Raw genomic sequence first — 26,047 nt, forward strand, 5'->3', positions numbered from 1 at the left:
AGATCAGTCAACTGTACATATGTGGGTCTTTCAGAGCTCCCCGTTCTGTTCCCTTGATCTGCTTGTTCTTTGCCACGCCGTCTTGATTACCGTAGCTTTAGAATCAGTCTTGAAGTTGGGTATATTGATTCCTCCAACTTTGTTCTTCTGCAGTGTTATGTTGGGTATTCTGGGTCTTTTTGCCTCCATGTAAACTTAGAATCAGTTTACTGACATCCACAAAATAACTTCCTGGGACTTTGATTGGGATTGCATCAAATCTATAAACCAAGTTGGGAAAAACTGACATCTTTGACAATATTGAATCTTCTTATCAACACACATGGAATACTTTTCCATTTATTTAGTTCTTTGATTTCATTCATCAGAGGTTTGTAGTTTTCCTTATATAGAGCTTGTACATATTTCTTTAGATTTATATCTCAGTATTTTATTTTGGGTGGGTGTACTAATGTCTCATTCTTTTTTTAATAGTTTATTGAAATATAATTCATAGAGAGGCACCTGGGTGGCTCAGTCAGTTAAGCATCTGCCTTTTGCTCAGGTCATGATCTCAGGGTCCTGGGGTGGAGCCCCATATCGGGCTTTCCACTCAGCGGGAGGTCTGCTTCTTCCTCTCCCTCTGCCCCTCCCCCTGCTTATGCTCTCTCTTTCTCCGTCAAATATGTAAATAAAATCTTTTAAAAAAGAAATATAATTCATAGAACCATACAATTTACCCATCAAAAACATACAATTCATTATATTCAAAGACATGTGCAGCCATCGCCACATTCAATTTTAGAACATGTTCTTCACCTCAAAAAGCAACCCTGAACCCTTTACCTGTACACTCAGATTCGTGAAAGATACAGGAATTCTTTGTGCTAGGCACATTGAAGATATTATTCTACTGGCTTCTGGCTTTCTGTTGTCCTTACAGTGACTCTTTTCAATGTAGTCTGTCTCCTGCAATTGGCAAGAAGGGAGGATTCTCTGTTAGACCCTATGATGTTAGGTAAACACTGGACTTGCTCTTATGCCCCCCAAGCTTAAAACAAACAAACAAACAAACAAAACAGAGGAAGCCAGAGGCTCCAGCATATGAGCTTACCATAGTTGCACCATTCTACTTACTTCTCAGGTGTCCCTCTTCACTTAGATTTTGGCCTGACAATTCTTTACTATCTTGCCAGCATTTTATTACATTTTAAAATATCTTTTTATATTTCAGTCATGCTGGCCAGCCTTTTTGAAATACTTCTAAATATTGTTAAATATTTTACACCCTAAAAAAGAGGACTGCAAGACATGAAATGGGCAAAAGCCAGACACAGGAAAGCACTGTCCCCATTATGAGCATTAAAGGAAACTATTTGCATACAGTGGAGTACCACCCTGCCTGCCTGGAGGATTCTGACCAGTCCTTACCACTGTGCTACAGGCAGTACCAGCTCCGTGGGCAGCACCACGTGGTCTCCCTGCTGCTAGCCAAACTGCCGGGAGCCCAGGGTCTGGCAAGTGGGTGAGAAAATTGTGCATGAATCCAGCATTACATGAAAATAGTTAAACATAATTTGCAAGTTACAAATATGATACAGGCAATGTCTTCACGGTTCACTTTTTTTTTTTTTTTAAGATTTCATTTATTTGACAGAGAGAGACACAGTGAGAGAGGGAACACAAGTGGGGAGTGGGAGAGGGAGAAGCAGACTTCCTGCTGAGCAGGGAGCAAGACGTGGGACTTGATCCCAGGACCGTGGGATCATGACCTGAGCTGAAGGCAGAAGCTTAACGACTGAGCCACCCAGGCACCCCTGCAGTTCACTTTTCAAAAAGAAGATGAAAACACAAACTTTCAGGTTCAAAATTCAACCCCATCTGCAACAGAAGCATTTCCTTAACAAGGCAGCTCCGTGCCCCTCATCCAGTATCATCTCAACTACCATTATCCGCCAGGCTTCTCTCTGCATTGCTACCCATTCAGCTTGCATTTAAAAAAAAAACAACAGAGAAACGTAGAGGTGATCCAAGTGAGCCCTTTGGCTGTTGGAAATAACTTTTTTTATGCTATGGGGCCACTTTTTTTTAACTTTGCAATAAAATCAGGCAGTTTTCCCCATTGTTTATTTCAATGTGGATGTAACAGTGCGTTACATCTGATTACCATACGTTCACTAGCCCTGGACACTTAATGATACTAGCTTGTGTTTATATGTAGTTGCGAACATTTCTAAATGTTCTCCCACTCTTTGTCTTAGCATCAGGTTAATTGTGATGTGAAGTGGTCCATCAACTAACTACTTGGAAGACGCAGGTCTTGAGCCTGAATGTCCCAACTCCTTCATTCGAATTTATCTACTGTAAAACCTCTGCTTCTGAACCCGAATTACATAAACATTTAAAATAAACAAAAAGCTCTTTTGTTCTTCTCTGATTTAGAGTTTCTTTATAACAATAGGTAATGTACCAACAACTATAAATTGTTAAACTTCTAAGAGTAAGAAAGTCCTGCCTTTTGGGTGGAGGACCTCTATTTAGTGGAAATTAAGAGGCGTTAGAAATATAATCTTTGTGGGGGTGCCTGGGTGGCTCAGTCGTTAAGCATCTGCCTTCGGCTCAGGTCATGATCCCAGGGTCCTGGGATCGAGCCCTGCATCGGGCTCTCTGCTCGGGAAGCAGCCTTCCCACGGAGTTGCTTCTCCCTCTCCCACTCTCCCTGCTTGTGTTCTCTCTCTCGCTGTGTCTCTCTCTGTCAGATAAATAAATAAATAATCTTTAAAAATATATATATAATCTTTGTGTAAGGAGATGATTCTCCTTACTCATTTTGTGGGATAAAATAAACCCAAGAAAAATCTAATTGCAGTGAGACAAAAATCTCACTGTAATGTTATAAAATGCTGTCATAATATATGGTAGAATTATAAGAGGCACATGAATTTTATTTTCTCATACTCAAGGGGTAGGTGGTGGGGCTGTGTGGCAGATGCACCTGTCAGTGATGTGGGGCCAGCAACACATATCACAGATAAAACAGGAGGTGAGGGTTCAATTGAGGCCAGAACCCAGGATCATCTTTTTTTGGAAACAAGTGAGAATTCATAGCTCTGATCTTCCTGTCACCAGCAAGGCAGGCAGTAGGAGTGATGGAGAAGTAAGGATTCATTGCCCCTGTTGGGGAAGAGCACTTCTCTGGACTAACTGTGTAATTAATTAAGCTCATGGTAAGAGATGGTTCTTGTTCTAAGGCAGTTTCTAGGACGTTATGATCTTTTCTTTCTTTGGTTTCATTTCCCGATGTTAGGATCTTTTTTTCTTTTTTAAACTAACAGCAACAAAAGTGTTACATATTACAAATGAAGCTACCCTACCACAAAGGCATAAATAACTTTCATACAGCAGCTGGTTTAACTTAAGCCAAGCCTGAGGAACATCACATGACTCCATCTGCCTTTTCACGCTTCCTTGGCCCAGTCCCCCGTGAGTTTCCATGTCATTTCTATATGAGGCTTAGAATTCATTAAAAATCCAGAATTTTTTAAACTTGAGGCAGTTATCTGCCAGAATCCATAATTCCCAAAAGTGAAAAAGTAAAACCCAGTGTCCTGTTTTTTATTATGAAAAATTTCAAACATACACAAAAATAGAGTAATATGATGAACTTTCTTATATCCCTCATCCAGATTCAATAATTATCAAAATTTTACAACACTTACTTTATCCCTCCCCACTTTTTGTTGAATTGTTTTATTCTATTTTGCGGTTCTTAGCATTTCTGAATCTGTTACTTGCTGTCTTTTATTACTTTTGGAAATTCTCAGCCATTATGGCTTCATATATTGCTTCAGCCCCATTCCCTTTCTAACCTAATTTGAAATTCTAGTTAACATATATGAGACCCGGGTCCTTTACTTGCCATTTCATTTCCTCTCCATGTTTTGACCTGCCTTCCAGTTTACTAATTCTTTCTTTGGCTATGATGCATCTGATGTTAAGCTATTAAGTTCTGAACTCCAGTTTTCTATTTTTCAGTTCCAGAAATTTCATTGGTTATATTTTATTTCTAATTTTTTGCTAAAGTTCTTTTCTATTATTTAAGTTCTCAAACATACTTTTTACATTTAAAGACCTGTTGGTTTAAAGACCCAACTTGTTGAGTATCTATAGGTCTGTTTCATTGTCTGTGTTTTTTTTCTCTTGGCTTTCAGACAGTCCTTTGTTTTTTGTATGCCCCGTTATAATTTTACTGAATGTCCTGCAGTTGGACATTGAACAGGAATAATTATAGGTTCAGGATGACATTTTACTTCAAAGAGAATTTACTTTTGCTTCTAGTAGTTTGTAGGAACAGATCACCTTAATCCATTCAGGGTTTGAACAGATCGAGTCTTTGTGAGGGCTGGTCTCTTTCTGGCCTACTACTACTCTTACCTTACCCTTTGGGGGTCACAAATGAAAGCCAAGGATGTTTACCAGGGCTCCTTTCCATCCTTGTTGCACCCTGAGCTTGTTTCTGTGTGTCCATTTCTGTGAGACTGCCAAAACCTCTGCTCAGCTCTTGAGCCTGTCTGCCTCTGCGTTCAAGTCAGCAAAGGGAAAAGTGGCAACAGATGTAAGGATCACCTTCTTGAGCTTCTGTTCTTTCCGCACTTTTGACTCTTCCAGATCCCTCGGCCTCAGTGGGTCTGTGATACCTTCAAACAATTATTTTGTAAATTTTGTCTAACTTTTCTTGTTTTTTTTTTTGTTTGTTTGTTTTTATTTTAAAGATTTTATTTATTTATTTGAGAATGAGAGAGAGCACATGAGAGGGGGGAGGGGCAGAGGAGAAGCAGACTCCCTGCCGAGCAGGGAGCCGGATGCGGGACTCGATCCCGGGACTCCAGGATCATGACCTGAGCCGAAGGCAGTCGCTTAACCAACTGAGCCACCCAGGCGCCCCATAACTTTTCTTGTTTTTAACAAGGAGTTTGGTCTGAAACGAACTAATCCACCATTGCTGGAAGACAAATTCTGCTGAGGAAATTTAAATCAAATCTCAGACATTACATCATTTTATCCATTCATTAGCTTGCATCTTGGAAAAATGCGGACATTTCCTTATATGCCAACAATGCTGTTTCATGTTCATATTTCCTAGAATTCCCAGAAATGTCTTTTAATGATTGTTTTGTTTGAGGTCAAATACACAAGGTCTGTATGTGACATTTGGTTGTGGTATCTTTTGAGTCTCTTTTAATGTAGAGTGCTCTCCTCCCCTGCCATCTTTTTGTTTTCATGCCATTGACCTGTTGAAATTCTGCATCAAAGTCCTGTAGAATTTTCCATATCTTGGTTTAGCTGGTTGCTTTTATTTGAGCCTCTATCACTTGTTTTTCCTATGAAATGGAATTTAACTGCATGGGCTTGATTAAATTCAGTTTTGTTTTTGGCAAGGATGCTTTATAGGTAGTGCAGAGTAATTCCTGTTGTATGACATCAGAGAGCACACGATGTCTGATTTTTACACTGTAAGGATGCTAACATTGATCAGTGGGTTCTGATGGTAACAACGTAATCCATCCATTATAAAATTCTCCATCATTCTTTGATCTCTTTGGTTACTGTGAAATACAGTTTATAGAGGAAAGTTAAGCTCTTCTTTTAAATTCAGTCATGTCTTTGGGGTGCCTGGGTGGCTCAGTCGTTAAGCGTCTGCCTTTGGCTCAAGTCATGATCCCAGGGTCCTGGGATCGAGCCCTCCACTGGGTTCCCTGCTCCATGGGAAGCCTGCTTCTCCCTCTCCCACTCCCCCTGCTGTGTTCCCTCTCTGGCTGTCTTTCTCTCTGTCAAATAAATAAAACCTTTAAAAAATAAAAATAAAAAAATAAATTCAGTCATGTCTTTTACATCAGTTCTAAAAAAAATCATCCCAAACAATGTTTTTTTCCTGCTTTCAGTGCCAGACTGCTACCTGTAGTGAAGCGGTATAATTGGTAATTACATCATGTGGAGAAACCTCAGCAGGAGCAGCAGTTCACGTCCTGCCACCAGGACTTCAATAGCCTTTGAGCTTGAGGCATTCCACTTTCTGGATTTGCAGCCTCCTCGCAAAGTAGGGCAGGAAAATCTTGGTGCTTATGGGTCTGAGTTAAAGCTAGTATGTATGCCGCTGCTTTGCTCTGCTTGTTTAAACACATTCCTTCCTAGGCACTTACTCACCACAGAAACACCAAAGGCAGTTTTTCCCTCCTAGGCCCAGCGTTCGGGAGCGCATGATCGCTAGCATTGTACCTACAGAAAGGGAATTTATAATGCCCCAACAACTGTTCCAGGAGCCCATGGCCCCTTCCGGTCTGGACCAGTTCAAGTTATGTGGCTCCGGGAACCCTCCCCTGGTCACCGAGGGCTCTACTGTTTCTGGAGCCCCACATCTGTGCCATGGCAGCCCTCACACTCCTCTCCGTGTCGTGATTTTATCTGCCTCACTTCTGCAACTAGACTGTGTCTCAGCCAGGGCAGGGACTCTCCTGGGACTTCTCATTCCTTACCACTCTGGGCACAGAACACAGCATCTCATAGGCTCCCCTACGCCCTCCCCTTCCCACTCAGACTCCTACCTTGGTCCCCACACTCCTAGTCCCCCCTGAGGCCGTTCCTGGGTCAGACTCTTTGCTGGCCTTCATTTTTGGCAGTGCCATGATTGAAGACAGCCGGCAGGCCCTCCTCTGTCCTCATCGCAGTCACCCACGTGCCCTTGCTGGGGACCTTCTCCCAGCAGGAGTGAGCTTCGCCGGTGTTGCTCTTGGTGCGACTCCAGCAAGTAATCGTGATTGTTATTCCAGATGGCAGCTGGGAGGCTTCCAGAAACAATCCAGGCATACGGTCAGTGCTTGCTGGAGCCACGACACTGCTCCGTAAATATTTATGTGCAAGTCCCCCTCGCAGACACATTCCGCTCATCCTCTCCTGACTGAACTTCACTTTGTTTTTGTTTAGTATCTTTAAGCAACAAGAGCAGGTACCTGTCAGGGCATAATTATGTGCCACTTTCTCTCCTGGCATGGCACCGAGGATTTTTCTTTCCTTCTGTTAACTGGCATGACAGACATCCATTTAGTGGTATGATTTTTAGTATAAAATTCCTTTTTGCCTTTAAATTTAATTATTCCACATTCATAGCAATAAAATCAAATCCCAAATCCAGGTGTGCTTTTCAGGGAAAGTGTCTGGGGCAATTACCTCCTGATAATGGTGTCCTGTACTTAAGCCTTTTGTCTGCAGATCTTAAAATCTCTTCCACACAAGTAGATAATGATGTTCATTTTGTCGGGGGTGAGGGGTGAAGTGATTGATCTCCTGGCCTACTCAAGCGATGAAGAAAAATCCAAGACCCAGGTGTCGCCTTTGTTTCTCCCCTCCCCCTCCCTTCGCAGTTCTTTCAAAGAAGCATGGCCGACCTTCTATCGATTGAAATACCTCCCTCTCAAGGACTGCTTTCCACTTTTTGAAGAGCACGAATGAAAGGAGTTTCTATGTATCACATTTCGTGTGGGGAAGAGTTGAGGTTCAGGCAGAAGAAATGGTGAGGAGACGTGTGTCCACTTACCAGAGAATATGTGTCTCCTGGTAGATCTGCCTCCTCTGTTACACAGTAGAGCTTAAATGTGGTTCCATGAGTTCACAAGTGAGAAGTGGTCAGAGCAGAGCTTGGCACATAGCGAGCCCTATGTGAGTCATGATTCTTAGGGCAGAACCTGTGGTCTCTGGACCAGCAGCATTTGGAGTGTGCCCTTGCTCATGTTACCAGTGTAAATGTGCTTCCCTCTTCCCCTCCAGCCAGGCTTGCCCAAACCCTTGAGAGCCAGTTTATATCCTGTTTCCTTCCTCCAGGAAACCTTCCTGCTCCAACCAACCACCAGGCACCTCTCTCTCTTTCATAACTCTTGCGTTATTCTCTCAATGTAATTCAATCCCCTTGAACTGAGCATTACCATGTACTAAGGTAGGCCTCATTTGGGCACAAAATCATGCCCTCTCCTGTCATATTTTGTAACTGTGGTATGAATGTTTGTCTTGTGTCTGGTGGGATTATTGGGCCTTGAGGGGAAAACTTATAGCTAAACAGCCCCGAGCCCCAGGAACAATCCTGTACATACAGGAGGAGTTCGGTAGACTCTAAGGATAGATGTTGCGGGGGATAGAAGCAGCCAAACTGTACACATTTTATTGACTCTGATATAATAAATTCTTGTTGAATCACATGCAAGTTATATCAGGTTTGGAGCATAGCCCTTCATTTTCATTCTTTGCTCTCCTTACAACACCCTCTTCTATTCTGATACGTGGGAAAGAGGTCAAGCTTATATTGAGCTTCTCCTGCACGCAGGACATCATGGCAAACACAGATGGGGGGCCGGAATAAAAGCTCCGTAATCCAGTGAGATGATAAGTAAATACACAGGTCCCGTACGAAAGATGGGCCATGATGAACTCCAAGGGCTTGGCAGTTAAAAGGAGGGCATGGTAGTATTTCTGTGGGGAGTCGCGAACACTTCATTCATCGACTCAATATGTATTGAGCGGCCATCTTCTGTTCGAAGGCTGTTCTAAGTGCTGGAGCCTCACAGGCGAGGCTGGAGTATAAGCTCATCAACTGGTCTCTCCAACCCACCCCCAGAGAGAAACGCAGAGGTCCAACCTTGTCTCCTTTCTCTCGTGTTGATTAGAGAGACTTTCCAGTCCTGTCATTTCTTTCCTAACACAGGATGCCGACCCATCCTGACCGCCCAGCTAGCTTCCTCTCGATAGGGGTGAATGGGGTCTGCCCACCCCTTTCATGGTCTCCTGATGGAATGCCGACTGCAAAGGTGAGACCTGCTGACCCTGTTTGCCCTTTGGTTTCTTCCAGGATTTTTTTCCCTGGAAGCCATCCTGTCAGAGGGGTGCAGGTAATGAAAGTGGGCAAACTACAGTTGCACCAAGGCATGTTCCCCCAGGCGATGAAGAACCTCAGACTGGTGAGTGTGCCGAGACCGCGTGTCCTTCTGCAGGGAGTACCAGGTCTGCCTGTCGCTAGGCCATTTCCTTGTGATTTTTAGCGACTCTGCACATGCACACTTGTCTGCATGCACACGCGCGTGCACACACACGTTGGCGTGCACACGCATGCCCATAAATGTTTAATGACCAGCTCTGAGAAAACCTGATTTGTGATGTTTGCTGATTTCTGTGGTCTAAATGTGCGCACTGTGGCTGATCTCAAGCTACCCATATAAAATCAACCAGCTCCTAAAATTCATGACACTAGAATAGTGAGCTCTTGCTAACGGGTGCAACTGGCCTTCAGGACACCATTACACCTGTGCCCTACTCCAGGTGAGCAGGTCGACTTCTCCTCCCAGTGTGCCGACACGGCCAGCAGAGCATTCATCACATAGTACAGGCCCAGCTCAGAGGTGCTGCGGGCTTGGTTCCAAACCACTGCCATAAAGCCGGTATCGTGATCAAGAGAGTCCAGTGAATGTTTTGGCTTCCCAGTGTATATAGAAGTTACGTTTACATGATACTATCGTCTATGAAGTGTATACAGCATTATGTCGAAAGAAAAATATATACTTTTCTTAATTTAAAAATACTTTATTGCTAAAAAATGCTAACTGTCATCTCGGCTTTCAGCGAGTCATAATCTTTTTGCTGCTGGAGGGTCTTCCTCCATGGTGGTGGCTGCTGACTGGTCAGGGTGGTGGGCGCTGAAGGTTGGGGTGGCCGTGGCAGTTTCTTAAATAAGACAGCAATGAGTTTGCCTCATCAATGGACTCTTCCTTTCACGGAGGATTTCTCTGTAGCATGTGATGCTATTTGATAGCATTGGAGCCATGGGAGAACTTCCAGAATTAGAGTCAGTCCTCTCAAACCCTGCTGCAGATTTATCAACTCAGTTTCTGGAATATTCTAAATCCTTCGTTGTCATTTCAACCATCTTCATGGCATCTTCACCAGGAGTACATTCCATCTCAGGAACCACTTTCTTTGCACATCTGTTCAGGTTTCATCATGAGATTGCAGCCCATCAGTCCCGTCTTCAGGCTCCACTCCTGATTCTAGTTCTCCTGCTCTTTCCTGCCCATCTGCAGCGACTTGCTCCCCTGAAGTCTTGAACCCCTCAAAGTCACCCAACTTCTTCCAAACCCCTGTGAAAGTTGATATTTTGACCTCTTCCCATGAATCACAAATGTTCCTAATGGCATCTAGAGTAGATGAAATAGAAAGGTGAATCCTTTCCAGAAGGTTTTTGGTTTAGTTTACCCAGATCCATCAAAGGAATCATGCTCTGTGGCAGCTATCGCCCAATGAAATGTATTTCTTCAATAATAAGACTTGAAAGTGGAAATTACTTTGTGATCCATGGGCTTAGAATGGATGTTGTGTTAGCGGTCATGGAAACAAGATTAATCTCGTTGTCCATCTCCACCAGAGTTCTTGGGTGCCCAGGTCCATTATCAGTAAGCAGTAATGTTTTGAAAGGAATCTTTTTTTTCTAAGTAGTAGGTCAGAACTTAAAGTTACCAGCTGCATTAGTGCCGAGAGTCAGCCTGTCCTTTAAAGGTTTCAAGCCAGGCATTGACTTCTGTTCTCTAGCTATGAAAGTTCTAGATGGCATCTTCTTCCACTATAACGTTATTTTGTCTGTATTGAAAACCTGATGTTCAGTGTAGCCATCTTCATTAATTATCTTGGCTGGATCTTATGGATAACTCCATAAGTTAGGTTAGGCTTTGGCTTAAGGGAATGTCATGGCTGTTTGATCTTCTATCCAGACCACCTAAACGTTCTGCATATGAGCAGTAAGGCTGATTCACTTTCTAATCATTTGTGTGTTCACTAGAATAACACTTGTAACCCCCTTCAAGAGCTTTGGCTCACTGTTTGGTTCAAGAGGCCTATCTTTTTCAACCTCTCAGCTTCAACATGCCTTCCTCACTCAGCTTAATCATTTATAGCTTTTGATTTAAAGTGAGAGACAGGCGACTCTTCCTTTCACCTGAACATACAGAGGCTATTGGAGGGGTATTAATTGGCCTAATTTCAATATCATGTCTCAGGGAACAGGGAGACCCAAGGAGGGGGTGGTGGTGAATGGCCAGTTGGTGGAGCAGTCAACACACACAATATTTATTTATTGTTATATATAATAATATATTTATTGCATGTGTCTTATATGGGCATGGTTCATGGTGCTCCAAAACAATTGGTATGGTAACATCAAAGATCACAGATCACTATAACAAATATAATAATGATGAAAAAGTCGAACTGTCATGAGAATCACCAAAATGTGACACCAAGAGAGACACTGCGCAAATGCTGTTGGAAAAATGATGCCTGTAGACTTGCTTGACACGGAGTTGCCACAAGCCTTCAATTAAAAAAAAAAAAAGCATGGTATCTGGGAAGCACAATAAAGCAATAAGACAAGGTATCCCATAGTAGGATTACCTGTCGCCGAGGAGACTGAGGTCTTTGCAGTTATCTTGGTAACCAGTTTAGTGCTGTACAAGGACCTGGAACGGAGGAGGTGTTCCTTGTTGGAGGAAGGAGGGAGGGAGGGAGAGAGGTCCATACGATGGTAACAGTAAGTGACAAGAAACTAAATGGGAAAACTGGGTCTGTGTTGGAATACAAGAAAGAGCGATGTTGGGCGCCTGGGTGGCTCAGTTGGTTAAGTGACTGCCTTCGGCTCAGGTCATGATCCTGGAGTCCCGGGATCGAGTCCCACATGGGGCTCCCTGCTCGGCAGGGAGTCTGCTTCTCCCTCTGACCCTCCCCCCCTCATGCTTTCTCTCTTTCATTCTCTCTCTCTCTCTCAAATAAATAAGATCTTTGGAAAAAAAAAAAAAAAAGAAAGAGTGATGTTTATTTTCACCCTATCAGTGAGCCTCCATGCCCCTGGGCTCTCTGCTGCCCCGGCCTTTCCACCCCAGCAGAGCTCCCTCTCACCCAACCATGGCTTCCAGATGGAGAGCTGATGTGCTCACCTGGTCCAGGTGTTGGCGGGTCTCAGGGAGACCTGTTGTGTGTGGTTTCCCACAGAGCACCTGATACTTGAACAGGACCCTCTGGGCCACAGGGCCCTTGTGTGCAGAAGAGCTATAGCGGAGAGATCCCAGCCCTCCCTCAGGTTGCTCAGGGAAGGCCCAGGGACTGGCTGGTCCCATGACAGGGGCAGCTACCCACATGTAGAGGAGAAAAATCGCAAATGCCTATAAGTTCCTTAAAAATGAAATTTCCTAGTGCTGGTTTTTTGCCTTTTTTTTTTTTTTTTTTAATGATAGCTATGTTCCCTTTCCCAGTCTTTTGTTGAAATAAGCCCATGGTCAACAGGAAGAACACTGGGATTCCTGAAGGCGCACGGCTCTTCCTGTGCTTTTTACCTTGTCTGACAGCCCCACCTAGACTGACGGAGGAACACCTAGCAGGCTCTCGCTGTCCCAGAGAAAACTTCCCTTCACTGGCCTGCTACTACCTGTCAGCTGGTCGAATCAGTGAGGCAGAAAATACTCCCTAAGAGGGTCTACTGTGAAAGTTTTGACAGAAAAATAACGGGGGGGAAATTTTCCACGTATATGATATATCCAACCCAGGGTCACCTGCAAGTTGTTTTATAAGTGCTCAAATTAATCCTTTGTATTTCTGTGGGACTAGAAAGCATTAATACTGCTCACATGTAGGGGCGCCTGGGTGGCTCAGTCCATTAGGTGTCCCAACTCTTGGTTTCGGCTCAGGTAGTGGTCTCAGGGTCGTGAGATCGACACCTGCATCAGGCTTAGGGTGGAGTTGGCTTAAGATTTTTTCTCCCTCTCCCTCTGCCCTTCTCCCCTCTCTCTCTCTAAAATAAATAAATAAATCTTTTTAAAAATTACTGCTCATTACTTATCTGGTCCCCATAACAGATGAGGTCAGTGGGGCAGATAGTTTCATTCCCATTTGAAAACTGAAGGAGCTAAGGCATGGAGACATTCAGGAGTCTGTCTAAAGTCATACTGAGGTAGAGCCAGGTCTAGTTTGTTCAATTTAATATGTTGATTAAATTCTTCTATTAATCTGAATAAGGCTCAGTGTTGTCCTTCCAATTCAGTGGGGGAGGCAGACATGTGAACAAGTCATTAAATCCAGGCTGGAATCCCAGGCTTTGTGCTTCTCCTATAAACCAGCCCAGTGAGACTCGCTAGTAAGACTCAGTTGCAGAAATCCCTTTAGATCTGCTGAGCCCCTGATGCCAACTCAGGGGAGATTTGGGTCGTTTCATTCCTCGTGTGAGGCTTTATTATCACCTCTGTGCTCAGAACTCTTGGAGGAAACATCAGCTGCAAAGGCAGGAACTTGGACAGACATCTAGAGGTCGATTTACGGGATCGCGTGGGCTGGGTGGATGCCGAGGCCATCACCAGCCCGCCTCACGGCCCTCTGCCCTTCTGCATCCCTCGGGCCTGGTTCCATACTGCCTTCCTCACATTCTTCTTGCGATGTTACCTCGCCTCCAGAAGCTTCCTTTGTTAACTGTTTTAGCATCATCTCCTCCTGGTATGGAAGGAAGGCCCAGCAAGGACCCTGACAGCTGCAAACGGAAGATTCTCGGAGCAGCATCAGCAAGGCTGCCCCCAGGCCTGGGGTTAAAGCATGGCCTGACCCCACGCTTCCTGTTTGGCTCTGCAAGTCGCTGAGTCTCTTACCAGGTTTTGATTATCAACCGAAATGCAGCTATGTGCCCGGCCGTGTTGCCTGGTGGGGAGAGCCCTCAGGTTTAGAGTGAGGAGGTTCACGTGAGAGTCCCATGACTTGAAGCAAGACTCTGAATCCCTCTGAATAGAATTTTCTTGTTTTTAAAATGAAGATAATCCCTACACCATAGAGTGGTTTGGATAAGTAAATGAGGTAGCGTGTGAGAGGGTTTTGCCAAGGCCCAAGTATTTTGAGACTATAAAGGATTTTCTTGATACATGAATCGTCGTTCTGATCATTCTCCCACTGTCCAGTCCCTTCAACACTTGGGTCTGTAGTTTGGGGTGATATGGCATTTCCACTTCGAACAGTTCTGTAACAGTTCCCCAGCATTTCACATGGGCATGTTCTGTTTCCCCGAGTTGAATAGGAATTCCACAAGGGGCCCTGAACTTATGTACCTTTTGTATCTCCTGGCACCACCTAACAGAGACACATGCCCCAAACATAGCAAGTTCTACTAAATATGTACTTGAATGAATAGAATTTTTAATGAATTGAGATCTTTAAAAGCCCCACCCTGATCCTGTCCTTTTAGCTAATACGTATATGTAATATGTCTCTGGCTAGTGGACCAGATCCTGTCTAGACCTTTGCTGACCATTTACTAGCAGAGTGAGGCTCCGATCACACCAATTCCAGTGTTTGGTGAGGGTTTTCCCACACCAACAAGCAATTCTGGGACACCAGCTAGGTGTCCTATAATTCAGTTCAGTTCTGACACTGTCTGCCCAGAAATAGCATCAGATGCCACAGGTGAGGGGCTTATTATTATTATTATTTATTATTATAAAAGCTATAAATCAGGAACAGCCAGAGAGAAGAGAGGCATAGGGGGCACAAACCTTCCATCCTCTCTCAGAGCTCACCACTCTTCCCAAATCTCCACGTCTTCACCAACCCGGAAGCTCTTTAAACCCCATCCTTTAAGGTTTTTATAGAGGCTTCATTACGTAGGTAGGATTAATTTGGCCTCTAACTCCCTTTGCTCCTCAGAGGTCAATCACGTGGTTGGTTTTCCTGGCAACCAGCCCCCAGCCTTAAGTGCTTTCTGAGAAAGTCACCTTATTAACATAACAAGAGACATTTTTATTGCTTGCTGCACTAGGGAACTTCCAAGGGTTTTAGAAGCTCCGGGTCAGAAACTAGGATTGAAGACCAAAGATACATCTGTCTTGTTACAAATTATGATGTCACACAGAGGGACAGGCAGGACATGTCCATTGCTTTGCAAGCTCATAGGACCTGGGAGCCTAGGAGCAGGCCAGTTCATTCTGCAGAAAGCCTGTCTTCCTCAGTTTTCTTAGGGCTCAGGTAACCCAGAGAGGGGAAAGGGAAGATCTGTTCTTTGCCTTTGAAACTGACGTTTTCTTAGATATTCTTTCTTAGGAACTCTGGAAATAATAGGATGAAAGAACTTGAAAAGGGTTTCAAAGGCTGATTTTGGAGCAGAAATGAGAAAAGCTTCAGAAACAGAAATTGGGTACAGATTCCATTAGGCCAGCCTCCGCCAGGAAAGGGATCCACTTAGCCCAACCCTGATTTGGTTTAGGCTTTCATCTCCACTGGGCTCAGCTGAAAGGCTTCTGACTGCTGCCACAGGCCAGTCCTGGGGTCCCTTTGCTGTGTTTCTCTCCTTCTTTCTCCTGTCTCTAATCTGTTTTCATTCCTTTCCACTTATTTCTTGGAAGAATTTTGTTAGCCGCTAATTTGACTTCTTGGAGCTCACGGGCAACTGTCTTGGTCGGGGCTGTCTCATCAGTGAACCTGTTTCTTTCCTGGGAGCTCTGCACGCGGCTGACTCCCTCACCCTGGGCTAGACTATATGCTTTGTTAGTGCCTTGTTAGCTGAAGGCAGGTTGGAAAACACCAGACTTCTTCCCCTTCGGTAATCATTTTTTATTTAGATGTAAATTGTTTACATTACAGTGTAACGTTCCTTTCCCTTTTCCTTTCGTTTTGTTGAAGCATTTTGCATTTTGAGGATCTGTCTAGCTTTTGCTGGGCCTGAGCAGGGAGCTCCTAGACGTTCCTCTCATTGTCATAGAGCTATTAGTTCATCCAGGGAAAGCTCAAAGCATAACCATACAGGTCTCTGTCTACTCCAGCCTATACCCTAAATTTAAGGCCCCCAAAATGGCTGATTTAGAGCATGCAATTCTGTGGTTCCCATTCTTTAATCTGCTACAGTGATTCTTAACCTCTTTGATCGCGTTCTTATTTAGAACTCTGATAAGAACCACTGACTCGCTAGAGAAAAATGTACATACACACAACACCTTGTACACTGGGTGGGGGCGGGGACTTCAGGGACTGCCTGAAACCCTTCCTTGGACTCTGTAAGTGCCCATAGCCTCTGGATTAAAAAGCTGTCTTCTAAATGTGTAACATCACACCTTAGCATGTGGGCAGATGGGATGGAGAGAGAGGGGACAGAGTACAGACAGACACATTGTGCCATAATCATCCATAATGCCTTCAAAGAGTTATTTGAATGTCCCTGGCTCTGATACATATGAATGCCTCCTACGGGCCTCCAAATAGAGAATATTAGTTTCAAGTGTATGTTTCTGAACCAAAAAAGGAGAAGTTAAGTAACAGAATGGTAAATAAAATGAAAGCATAGTGATTAAGTCCTATTAAAGGAAACAAGCAGAAACTTACCTACAGGAAAGTGTAAGCCCAGTACAAATAAGAAGCCAAGTGAGGATTCTGGACTTTTATCTCCACCTGGCAGTAACAAGGTGTTTTCTCCCCATTATTACCTCTTCATTCTCCTACTGGAGCAATGTCAGAGAAAGCCAGCTAAAACAGAAGGTTTAAATAAAATTCAGAATCTCAACCGAATATCCAGAATTTCCAGAATTCAATTGAAGATCACTTGTCATACCAAGAACCAGGAAGATCTCAATCTTAATGGGGAAAAAAAAAAGGCAGTCCATAGATGCTGACAGAGATTTTAAAGCAGCCATTATAAAAATGTTTTAATGAGCAATTATGAACACCCTCAAAACAAATGAAAAAATAGAAAGTCTCAGCAACAAGATAGAAAATATAAAGAAGTTGCGGGGTCCCTGGGTGGCTTAGTCGGTTGAGCATCTGCCTTCAGCTCAGGTCATGATCCCAGGGTTCTGGGATCGAGCCCTACATTGGGCTCTCTGCTCAGCGGTGAGTCTCCTTCTTCCTCTCTGTGATCCTCTCACTCTCACTCTCTCTCAAATAAATAAAAAATCTTAAAAAAAAAAAAAAAAAAGAAAATATAAAGCAGATGCAAATGGAAATTTAAAAACTGATAAATACAATTACCAAAATAGACTGGCAGTTTACAACAGAATGGAGAGGTCAGAAGAATGAATTAGTGAACTTGAAGATAGAACAATAGAAGCTCCCCAACCTTGAAAAACAGAGGAATTGACTGAATAAAAGGTATAATTGAACAGAATTTCAGGGACCCGTGGGACCAGTAACAAAGATGCAACATTGGCATCCCAGAAGGAGGAAAGAAAGAAGTCAGGGTGGAAAGAATACTTGAAGAAATAACGGTAGAAGCATTCAAATTGGAAAGAAGGAAAGAAAATTATCTGTTTATAGATAAATGATCTTATATATAGAGAAACCCTAAATATGCCACAAAAAAACTGTTAAAACTAACAAATTCAACAAAGTATCAGGATATAAAATCAACATACAAAAGTCAGTTGTGTTCTTATACGACAGTGAACAATCCAAAAAGGAAATTAAGGAAACATTTCCAATAGTATCTACAGAATAAAATACTTGGGAATTAACCATGGAGGTGAAAGAGTTATACCCTGAAAATGATAAAACATTGCTGAAAAAAATTAAAGAAGACATAAGTAAATAGAATAACATTCCATGTTTTTGATTCGAAGACTGAATATTGTTAGATGTCAGTACTACACAAAGCCATCCACAGAATGAGTGCAACCTCTATCAAAATCCCAATGATTTTTTTCTAGAAATAGAAAAGTCTATCCTAAAATTCATGTGAAACCTCAAGGGGCCCCAATAGACAAAACAATCTTAAAAAAGAAGAAAAAAGTTGTAAGGCTTCACCACTTCCTGATTTCAAAATTTACTACAAAGCTACAGTAATCAGAAGAATGTGGTACCAGCAAAAAGATGGCCGTATAGACCAATGGGATAGAACAGAGAGCCCAAATATCAACTGTCACATATATGTTCAAGTGATTTTTGACCAGGGTACCACTTAATGGGGAAAGGACAGTCTCTTCAACAAATGATGTTGGGAAAACTGGATATCCACATGCAAAAGAATGAAGTTGGACCCTTACTAACACTGTTTTTAAAAAAGTAACTTAAGATGGAGCAAATACATAAATATAAGAGCTGAAACTATAAAACTCTTAGAAGAAAACACAGAGGAAAAATTTCATGACATTGGATTTAGCAGTTTCTTATATATGACACCAAAGGCACAGGCAACAACAAAAAAATAAACAAGTTGGACTGCTTCAGAGTTTAAAACTTTTGTGTATCAAAGGGCACAGTCAACAGTAAAAAGGCAACCCACAGAATAAGACAACATTTTTGCAAATCACATATCTAATAAGGGATTAATATCCAGCATATATAGAGAATTCCTAAAACTCAACAACAAGAAAACAGCCCAATTAAAAGGTAAGCAAAGGGGTGCCTAGGTGGCTCAGTCAGTTGAGCATCCGACTCTTGATTTTGGCTCAGGTTGTGATCTCAGGGTCATGGGATTGAGCCCCTGCATCAGGCTCCATGCTCAGTGCAGGGTCTGCTTGGGATTCTCTCTCCCTCTCCTTCTGCCCCTCCCACTGCTCACAATACATACATACATACATAAAATCTTTAAAAAGTGGGCAAGGACTTGATGAGACATTTCTTCAGAGAAGATAGACAAATGGCCAAATAACATGAAAAGATGTTTAACCTCACTATTCATTAGGGAAATGCAAATCAGAAACCACACTTCTCACCCTTTAAGATGGCTGTTATCAAAACAGAACAGAAAACAAGTGTTCGTGTGGATGTAGAGACATTGAAACCCTTGTACATTACCAGTAGGAATGCAAAATTGTGCAACTGCTATGGAAAATAGTATGGTAGTTCTCAAAAAAAAAAAAAAATTATAGAACACTCCACCCAATAATAGCAGAATACATGCTCTTTTCAGTGCCTACAGATCATATACCAGACCACATGCTGGGCCATAAACAAATCTCAGTGAGGATAAAAGGATTCCAGTCGCCCAGAGTAAATTCTCTGACCAGATAGAATTAAATTAGAAATCAGTAACACAATATTTGGAACAAAGCCAAATCCACACCACCAATTTCTCTCTGAGACTTGGTTTACCCCTAGAATTAATCCAGTCCAGTCTCTTCATTATTAAATTGAGGAAACTGAGGCACAGGGAGGCAACATGACTTCTTCAGGGTCTCTCAGGTGCTCAATACATACTCATTGGATTGATTGATTAGTTAAATATAACAATATGAAGCAGCCCTTTTACTACCAGTGGAAGACACTGAGCTCACCACCTCTGTAACCCCTTAGCGGTCCCCTTGGGCTGTGTTGGTCCTTCCCTCCCCTGGACACCCTGCACCTCCCAGCTCCCTTGATCACAGACAACTCTGCTCTAATTCTGTCTCCTTCTTCTACCCAGAGCTCTTCTCCAGGTAAGGCCAAGTCTTACTCGTTAGAGCTGCTTAGACAATATTTAGTGAATGAATGGATCCACGTTTTCACTAAGGAAGTTTTGCCTCCCAGGGTAGGGAGGCAGGGGACGCAGGTCCTTCTGTGGATCCTATGCTGTTATTCAAGACGTAGAGCAGAGCAAAGCCAGCAGGGGCGCTGCTGAGCTCAGGCGTGTCATCAAAGGCTGTGGAATTTTCTGCTGCCCATTGGAAAGAGCTCTTGCTCTGGAACTGCGGGATGTGTTGTAGGTCTGGCTTCTTACACTTCCCGCTTCGGATGCCTCAGACCATGTCCCCCTCCCCCTCCTCCACTCAGCTTTCAACCTGAGATGTGCAGAGTAAGAAAACTTGGATTTTTCCCTCTTGTGCTTATCAGGCATACATTTCTTTTCCCTCTGATTGTATATCCATATTTAAATCATGCTTGGGGAAGCCATTTATTGGATCCCCTCGGGCTCATGGTAGAGAGTATATGAGATCCCTGATAAGCTTAATATATTTGTATTAAAAATTAATAAGCAAGCTATTGTTTGCAGTGTTAAATCATGATTTGATTTCATGTATTTAAGACCACAGTTTTAAAATTACTTAAAAAAGACTGCGGTCAGTTCTGGGACCCTGTCTTTATTCCGGAATGAACCACGCCCGTCACGTGGCAGACAGGCAGTGCCACCATCTCTCGTGTCACATTTAGTCCATACCCGGTGTAGCAGCCCCCCGGAGGCTTCAAATGAGTCCTCTGTGGAAGATTATGTGGAGGCTCTTTTTAAATGCTGCTATTAAGAAAATCAAAGGTAATGGGAAGAGAGAAGCTTTTCCCAGTGCAAGCCGGCTCCAAGTTTATATTTCCTTAATCTGTTTTATATGCTCCTGCAGGAAATGAAACCAAAATTGTCCTTTCTGACATGTGCATGTGGCGGGTGGGAGGGGCTGAGCGAAGGGAGACGCAGAGCTAGAGGAAACAATTGCTCTGGTTTGTCAGGGATTTACTGTCACTTTATTTGGAGGGAAAAGCCCTCTTCTTCTTCCCAGTGCGCTGAAGGGTTGCAGCCCCCATGGAGAGCTGTGCCCACAGCCACGGGGTGCTCTCGCCCTGCCTCACTGAGAACTGTTACCCAGCTCACCTGTCTGCCTGGTTGACGCCCAAGACAAGGACCAGATATCCTGCATTAGCAGGTCTGTGTTTCCACTCACCTCCTGTCCCCCCGGAGAGACACATCCTTCGCACACATACAGAAGACGGTCACAGCCAGGCTTTGCACATTACTGAATCCTACTTCTTTCTTTCCTTTCTCTCCCGTTCTCTTCTGCTCCCCCCATCACTCATAAAATGTTCATGTCTGCTTGTTAATTATATCTATATTTAGTTTCACCTTCTAGACGAATGATGTCGATGTTTTTTCAGTTTCTTCAAATTGGTCCTCTGCCCTAGCTCTACCCTCTGGGTCCTCTCTGCTTCTAGCCACCCCCATGGATAAAATCTTCTAATCCTAGTGTCTCAAATCTTATACATAATGCTCAGGGGTCACCCCTTGCTCTCGCCTTTGCTTCCAAGGCTGTGTTCACCACCAAATAAGAGAACAAGAGCACCATCAAGAGTATCTTGACTAGGAAGACCCTGCGATCCCTCTGGGTGTCTCAGAAGCCACATCTAGGTATAGGGGAGACTCGGGTCCCTCCGCTATAGGAGGCTGCACAGTGCTGTCATGAGGGAGCCCCGGGTTGAGTCCTGAAGAGTCAGCGCTCACCCTGTGCCCACCTCTCAGGCCGTACCTTGAGGACTTTGGACCCTGTGGTCCTCCGTGGCCCCTCCGTAAGGAAGCAGGCATGAAGGTGTGGGAGTGAGGCCTGGGGACAGCCACACAGCTTCCCCTTTCTGCCTGTGGCTCTGTAATTCCAGAAGGTTCTGTAATTCCAGAAGCCTCCTACAGAGGCTCAGGTTCTTATCCTGCTGTAGGACAAGCACTGAGATTCTGGATCAGCCACAATTAACTTCAGCTCTTGAGGAGCAGACCTGATTTCTAAAGCTGGAAGAAAGTGAAACAACTGGAAGAAAGGCCAAAAGGAAGGTTTAAACACATGCAAATCTACCTTACCTTCTTGGAGTGCTAGGAAGATGACCTTTGTCATGTAGCCTCTGAGTCAAATGTCCAGAATATCCTTGAGGTGAGGAACCTGGAGAAATATGGCCAGGAGGGCAGAAAAAGCTAGTCGGGGCATCCTCCTGAGCAACAGGGCCAGGCCCCAATCCAGCAGAGGGTTTCCATGAGGGACAGGGATGGAGGTGAGCTCTCCCAGGTCAGGCCTGACCTTTTTCTGGACTCCCTGTTAGTGGGGTCCCATGGAGGGTTATTTCCCTTTATGCAAAGACATTTTTAGGCAGTGCTTCTGGCCCATTCATCTTCCTCTGCCGGATCCCAGAGATATCTGACCCTCTGCTGAGTAGAAGGGAAGAGAACATCCAAGAGAGCTTTCAAGTAGGAGGATTTCCTGTGAAGGACTTGAAGCAGCTCTCTAATCTCACGGCCATCCTGCTTTCAAGCAGCTCTCCGCCTCGGACCTTCATGTGTCCAGACCAGTTGAGGACCCAGAGTTGTGCCCCAGGGAGGTGGGGGGAGGGGATGAAACAGGATACATTTGTTCCCACATTTGTTTTTGATCTTCTGTCGGGAGGGATCTCATGGAGCCTGGCTGCCACCGGCAAAGTGGTAGACAGCGCCGCCCCCCCCCCCCCCACGGTGTGCTTGTGGACACTTGTACACCCACGGGGCCGACCCACTCAAGTTCATGAGAACCTTCAGGGTTTGCCAGCTGGGATGTCACCAGGGGATGGGCCTGCCTGTCTGCAGGTCGCAGCTGGACTCCGTGCATGCTGCTCTCTTCCAGGCTGGAGACCAGAGCCTGAGCAGCAGGTCTTCCTCTTCCTTTCTCTTCCCTACATCCAGACCCCTCTGCCTGCCTGTTTGCCCTCATTCCAGCCTACAGAGGACTTTTTAAAGAGGCCAGAACACAGGCAAGGAAAACAGTCCTGGGTCTGACCACTTAGCTGCCCTGGGTTTCCTCCCCACAGAATGAAGGGCTCTGAGGATGTGACTATATTGCTCCCCAGCTCCGTAGTCTCTGGCCGCAAAGCTCTTCCTACCCAGGAGTCCCTAGGAATTTAGTTTAAGCAAATATTCCACAAAGGCAAAAAATGTCATAAGTTGGAAGAGCTACATCATGTCATTTTTTGTTAAAAATCAGAAGTGATCGACATTTCCGAGAGTAGCTTAGTGAATGAATGAGGGTCTGTAAACATGATGTAATTAATTGTACACAACCATTAAAGTGGTAGTTATGCTGGCTATAAATTAACATTGAATAAAAGCTGCTCTTGTTTGTTGAGAGCTACCGTATCAGTCATTCTCAGCCCCAAGGGCACTTTTCATGAATCACACATGTGGGGTCTGGGCGTTGGGGTCTCTTTTGAGGCTCCCTGGTTGATAATAATGTGCAGCCAAGGCTAAGAGCCTGCGTGCCAGGAACTTCTCTGGGTGGGTGCTTAATGACCACCAAGTGATGTCTTCACGCATCTCCTGAAGGCACCTGCACATTCAGTGCCGTGGCTCGGTCCTCCCTTCCCGCTAGCCCCCTAGTGGGCGGTGCAGGATGATACTGTTTGTTTCTGATTTATTGACTGCAAAAATATCATTGCTCTGTAACAAGCCATCCCAAAACTTAGCAGAGTAAAACAACCGCCACTTTATTATGCCCACAGATCCTTTGGGTCAGGAATTCAAACAGATCACAATAGGAATGGCTTGCCTCTTTGCCACAATGTCGGGGGTTTCAGCTGGGAAGACTGGAATCTGGCTTCCTTCTGGCTAGCGGCTGGAGTCATCTGTGCCCTATTTTTTTGTTTTGTTTTTTTAAGATTTTATTTTTAAGTCATCTCTACACCCAACATGGGGCTCCCCAAACTCATGATCCTGAGACCAACAGTCGCATGCTCTTCTGACTGAGCTGGCTGGCCAGGGGCCCCTGGATGCTTCTTTACACACAACTCTGGTGTGTAGGCCAGGATGACTTGGAAGATGGACTCAGGGAGGACTGTCCACCAGAGCCCCACACATGGCCTCTCCGTGGGCTTGGGCTTCTCACAGCATGGAGACTCACAGCTCCAGGAGCAAACATGCTCTTGAACAAGGCCTTTTTAAAATAGCGTTGGAAGTCAATAGCATTCCTTATATTGTTCTCTTATTATTGAAGTGGTCACAGGCCCACCCAGATTTCAGAAATATTATGGAGGCAGAACTGATAAGACTTAGTGATGGACAACTAAACATGGAGAGTGAAGGAAGCGACTGTCAAAATGCTGATGCTTAATGTCCTAGGACATGAAAAGAATACACAAAAATATACACATCAAAATCAGCACAAAAAGATGAGAAGTAAATGCATCATGCAAAAATGAAATGTTATTTTAAGTCTGGTGGCAGCATGGTATTTCATCTTTAATATTACTTAATCATTCTTAGTAGCTCTTCTTAAACCTAAGTACCCACTGAACCTCTTCACCGACAACCCCTGAAGATCATCTCTGGAAACCACACCCCAGCGGGATTCCAGTCGTGAGCACACTCTCCAAACATCACATTAAAAATTCACACTGTCCCTTACTGTGTGGCTTGGGGAACCACAGTGCTGCTCTCGCTATGTACTGTGGGGTTCACCGCACTAGGATCATGGGACAAAGATGAGTGGGCAGGGGCCCACCTACTTTGGGATCAAGATGTTGCCGGGTAGACTGAGCACCGCCCCCAGACCCTGAGACCTCCACCCAGCCCATCCCCAGGGTGTTGCCAAAGGCTCTTGGTCTCATTGCAAGAAAGAATTCAAGGACACACCAAACAATGGTTGAGTGGTGCAAATAGGTAAGTTTATTAAAGTGAGTGTACACTCGCAAGATGTGAGCTCAGGCCAGCTCAAGGGAGAGCTGCTTGCCCTGAGGTTTGGGTCTCTATCTTATTGACAGTTGTTAACTCGAGGAGGGACTTTCTTGGGAGCAGTGTTTCTTGACTTTTCTCCATTACTAGGTCAGGGTTTCCAGCCTTCTTTGTCTTGGGCCTGTCTGCTTTGATCCAGCTTCTTGTGGCTCTGTTTTGGACTGTTGCCAGGATAGGTCTCTAACCAACCCCCCCAGCCCCCATAGCTGCCCATGACTCCCCCTTTATGGGCCTCCAGGCATCCTGTTAAAACCTAACTGCCTACTCTAACATAATCCATCTTCTTTCTTTTTCCTTTAGGCTTTTGATATTATGAGAGTGACCCACGGCAGAGAGCACAGCCTGATTGAAGATTTGATCCTACTTTTAGAAGAATGTGATGCCAACATAAGAGCATCCTAAGGGGTGCAGTCAGAGGGAAGGACGGCTTCTACCCTTATTGAATGTCATATAGAGGTCACACACTCTACACTGTGTGAGCCTCCCTACTGGTAATGTGATTCTCTGGTCATGTAGGTAAACAAAGGCAGACATACAGTGTGCAAACCACAAGAATCATTCGTTGTAGAGAAGCACAATTATCAGAAATATAAAAAATTTGGTTGAAAATGCCATCTGGTAATCGTTTGCTTCCTCATTGGTTGACTTCAGTGTTTAAGATCTCAACATTCTCAACATGAAGGATAGAAAGTTCTATTAAAAGCATGGTAGAATAAGTTGTAACTTTCTCCTTGGCTATCTGTGGGGATAATTGAATTAAAAATCAGTGTTTTCACAAGCAAAAGCTTATTGTCTATTTTGTCAAGAAAGCAGAGTTTCAGATGTTTTCTTTACTAGTTGTGGTAAGTGACATGTACATCCCTTATTTACTCCCGAATACATCTCTAATACAAAAAGTGGTGTCCTGAATCCTAGAAAGAAGTCATTTTAGGTGTTACTAGAAAAGCATAGGAAGTCTTAATGGAAAAGAAAAATGTTTTCTCAAACGTCTTGCGGCTCCTCTGCGCGTTTTATACCATTTTGTACATGTCATGCTTTTTCTTTCCTTGGAGTTTTTTTCCCGTAATTCCCTATATCTGTGGCTTGACCGTGTGACGTGCGCACCCCGAAGCTCCATTATCCTGCATCCCAGCTCAAAACAGATATTTTTGTTTCTTCTTCCTCTCTATCTACCCACTTTTCCACCTTTCTGCGTTATTCAAATTCAGAGAAACTTTTCCTCTGGGGGAAGAAAAAGGAGGTGATTTCTTCTATGGCGCCGTGACCCTGTGAGCAGTTTCGTCCCTCCTGCTTAGATGGGCTCAGGCAGTAATTACGGTAATGAGGGAGGCTCCAGTCACCCCCACCTTATTTTACAAGCAAGGAAAGGAGGTACTTAACTGGGGATGGTGTCCTGTTCCCCAGGCCCCGGGATCCGCCCCGCCCTCACAGAAGGAGCCCCGTGGCCACGTGGGGCGCAGGCCACTGTCAGAATGACACACGGGTGCCTCTCAGGCCAGAAGGAACCAGCCTCGCTTGGCGGCAGAGAAGGCTGACCGCCGGAAGCTGGAGTCGATGTGCCAAATGCCTGGTGATCACTTTGATCGTGGAAATGTGCACAGTGTCCGGCAC

The 26,047-nt window shown here is 44.3% G+C and overlaps 1 protein-coding gene across 3 annotated transcripts in view; it reads left to right on the plus strand.

Moving 5' to 3' along the window:
- SMYD3 (SET and MYND domain containing 3) overlaps nucleotides 1–25,314 on the plus strand; it is a 647,362-nt gene extending 622,048 nt beyond the window's left edge. For 2 of the 3 annotated variants that reach the window (XM_081824469.1, XM_081824471.1), the window contains 2 exons: nucleotides 8,873–8,981; nucleotides 24,737–25,258. In XM_081824469.1, coding sequence (XP_081680595.1) covers nucleotides 8,873–8,981; nucleotides 24,737–24,838 — 211 coding nt within the window. In that variant the 3' untranslated portion in view covers nucleotides 24,839–25,258. Of the gene's footprint in view, nucleotides 1–8,872; nucleotides 8,982–24,736 lie in introns of all 3 variants that reach the window. The other variant, XM_081824470.1, reaches the window with a different exon arrangement.
- The last annotated feature ends 733 nt before the right edge of the window (nucleotides 25,315–26,047 follow it).

The sequence above is a fragment of the Leptonychotes weddellii genome, chromosome 6 (assembly GCF_054177405.1).
Source record: "Leptonychotes weddellii isolate Sample4059 chromosome 6, ASM5417740v2, whole genome shotgun sequence".
NCBI lineage: Eukaryota > Metazoa > Chordata > Mammalia > Carnivora > Phocidae > Leptonychotes > Leptonychotes weddellii.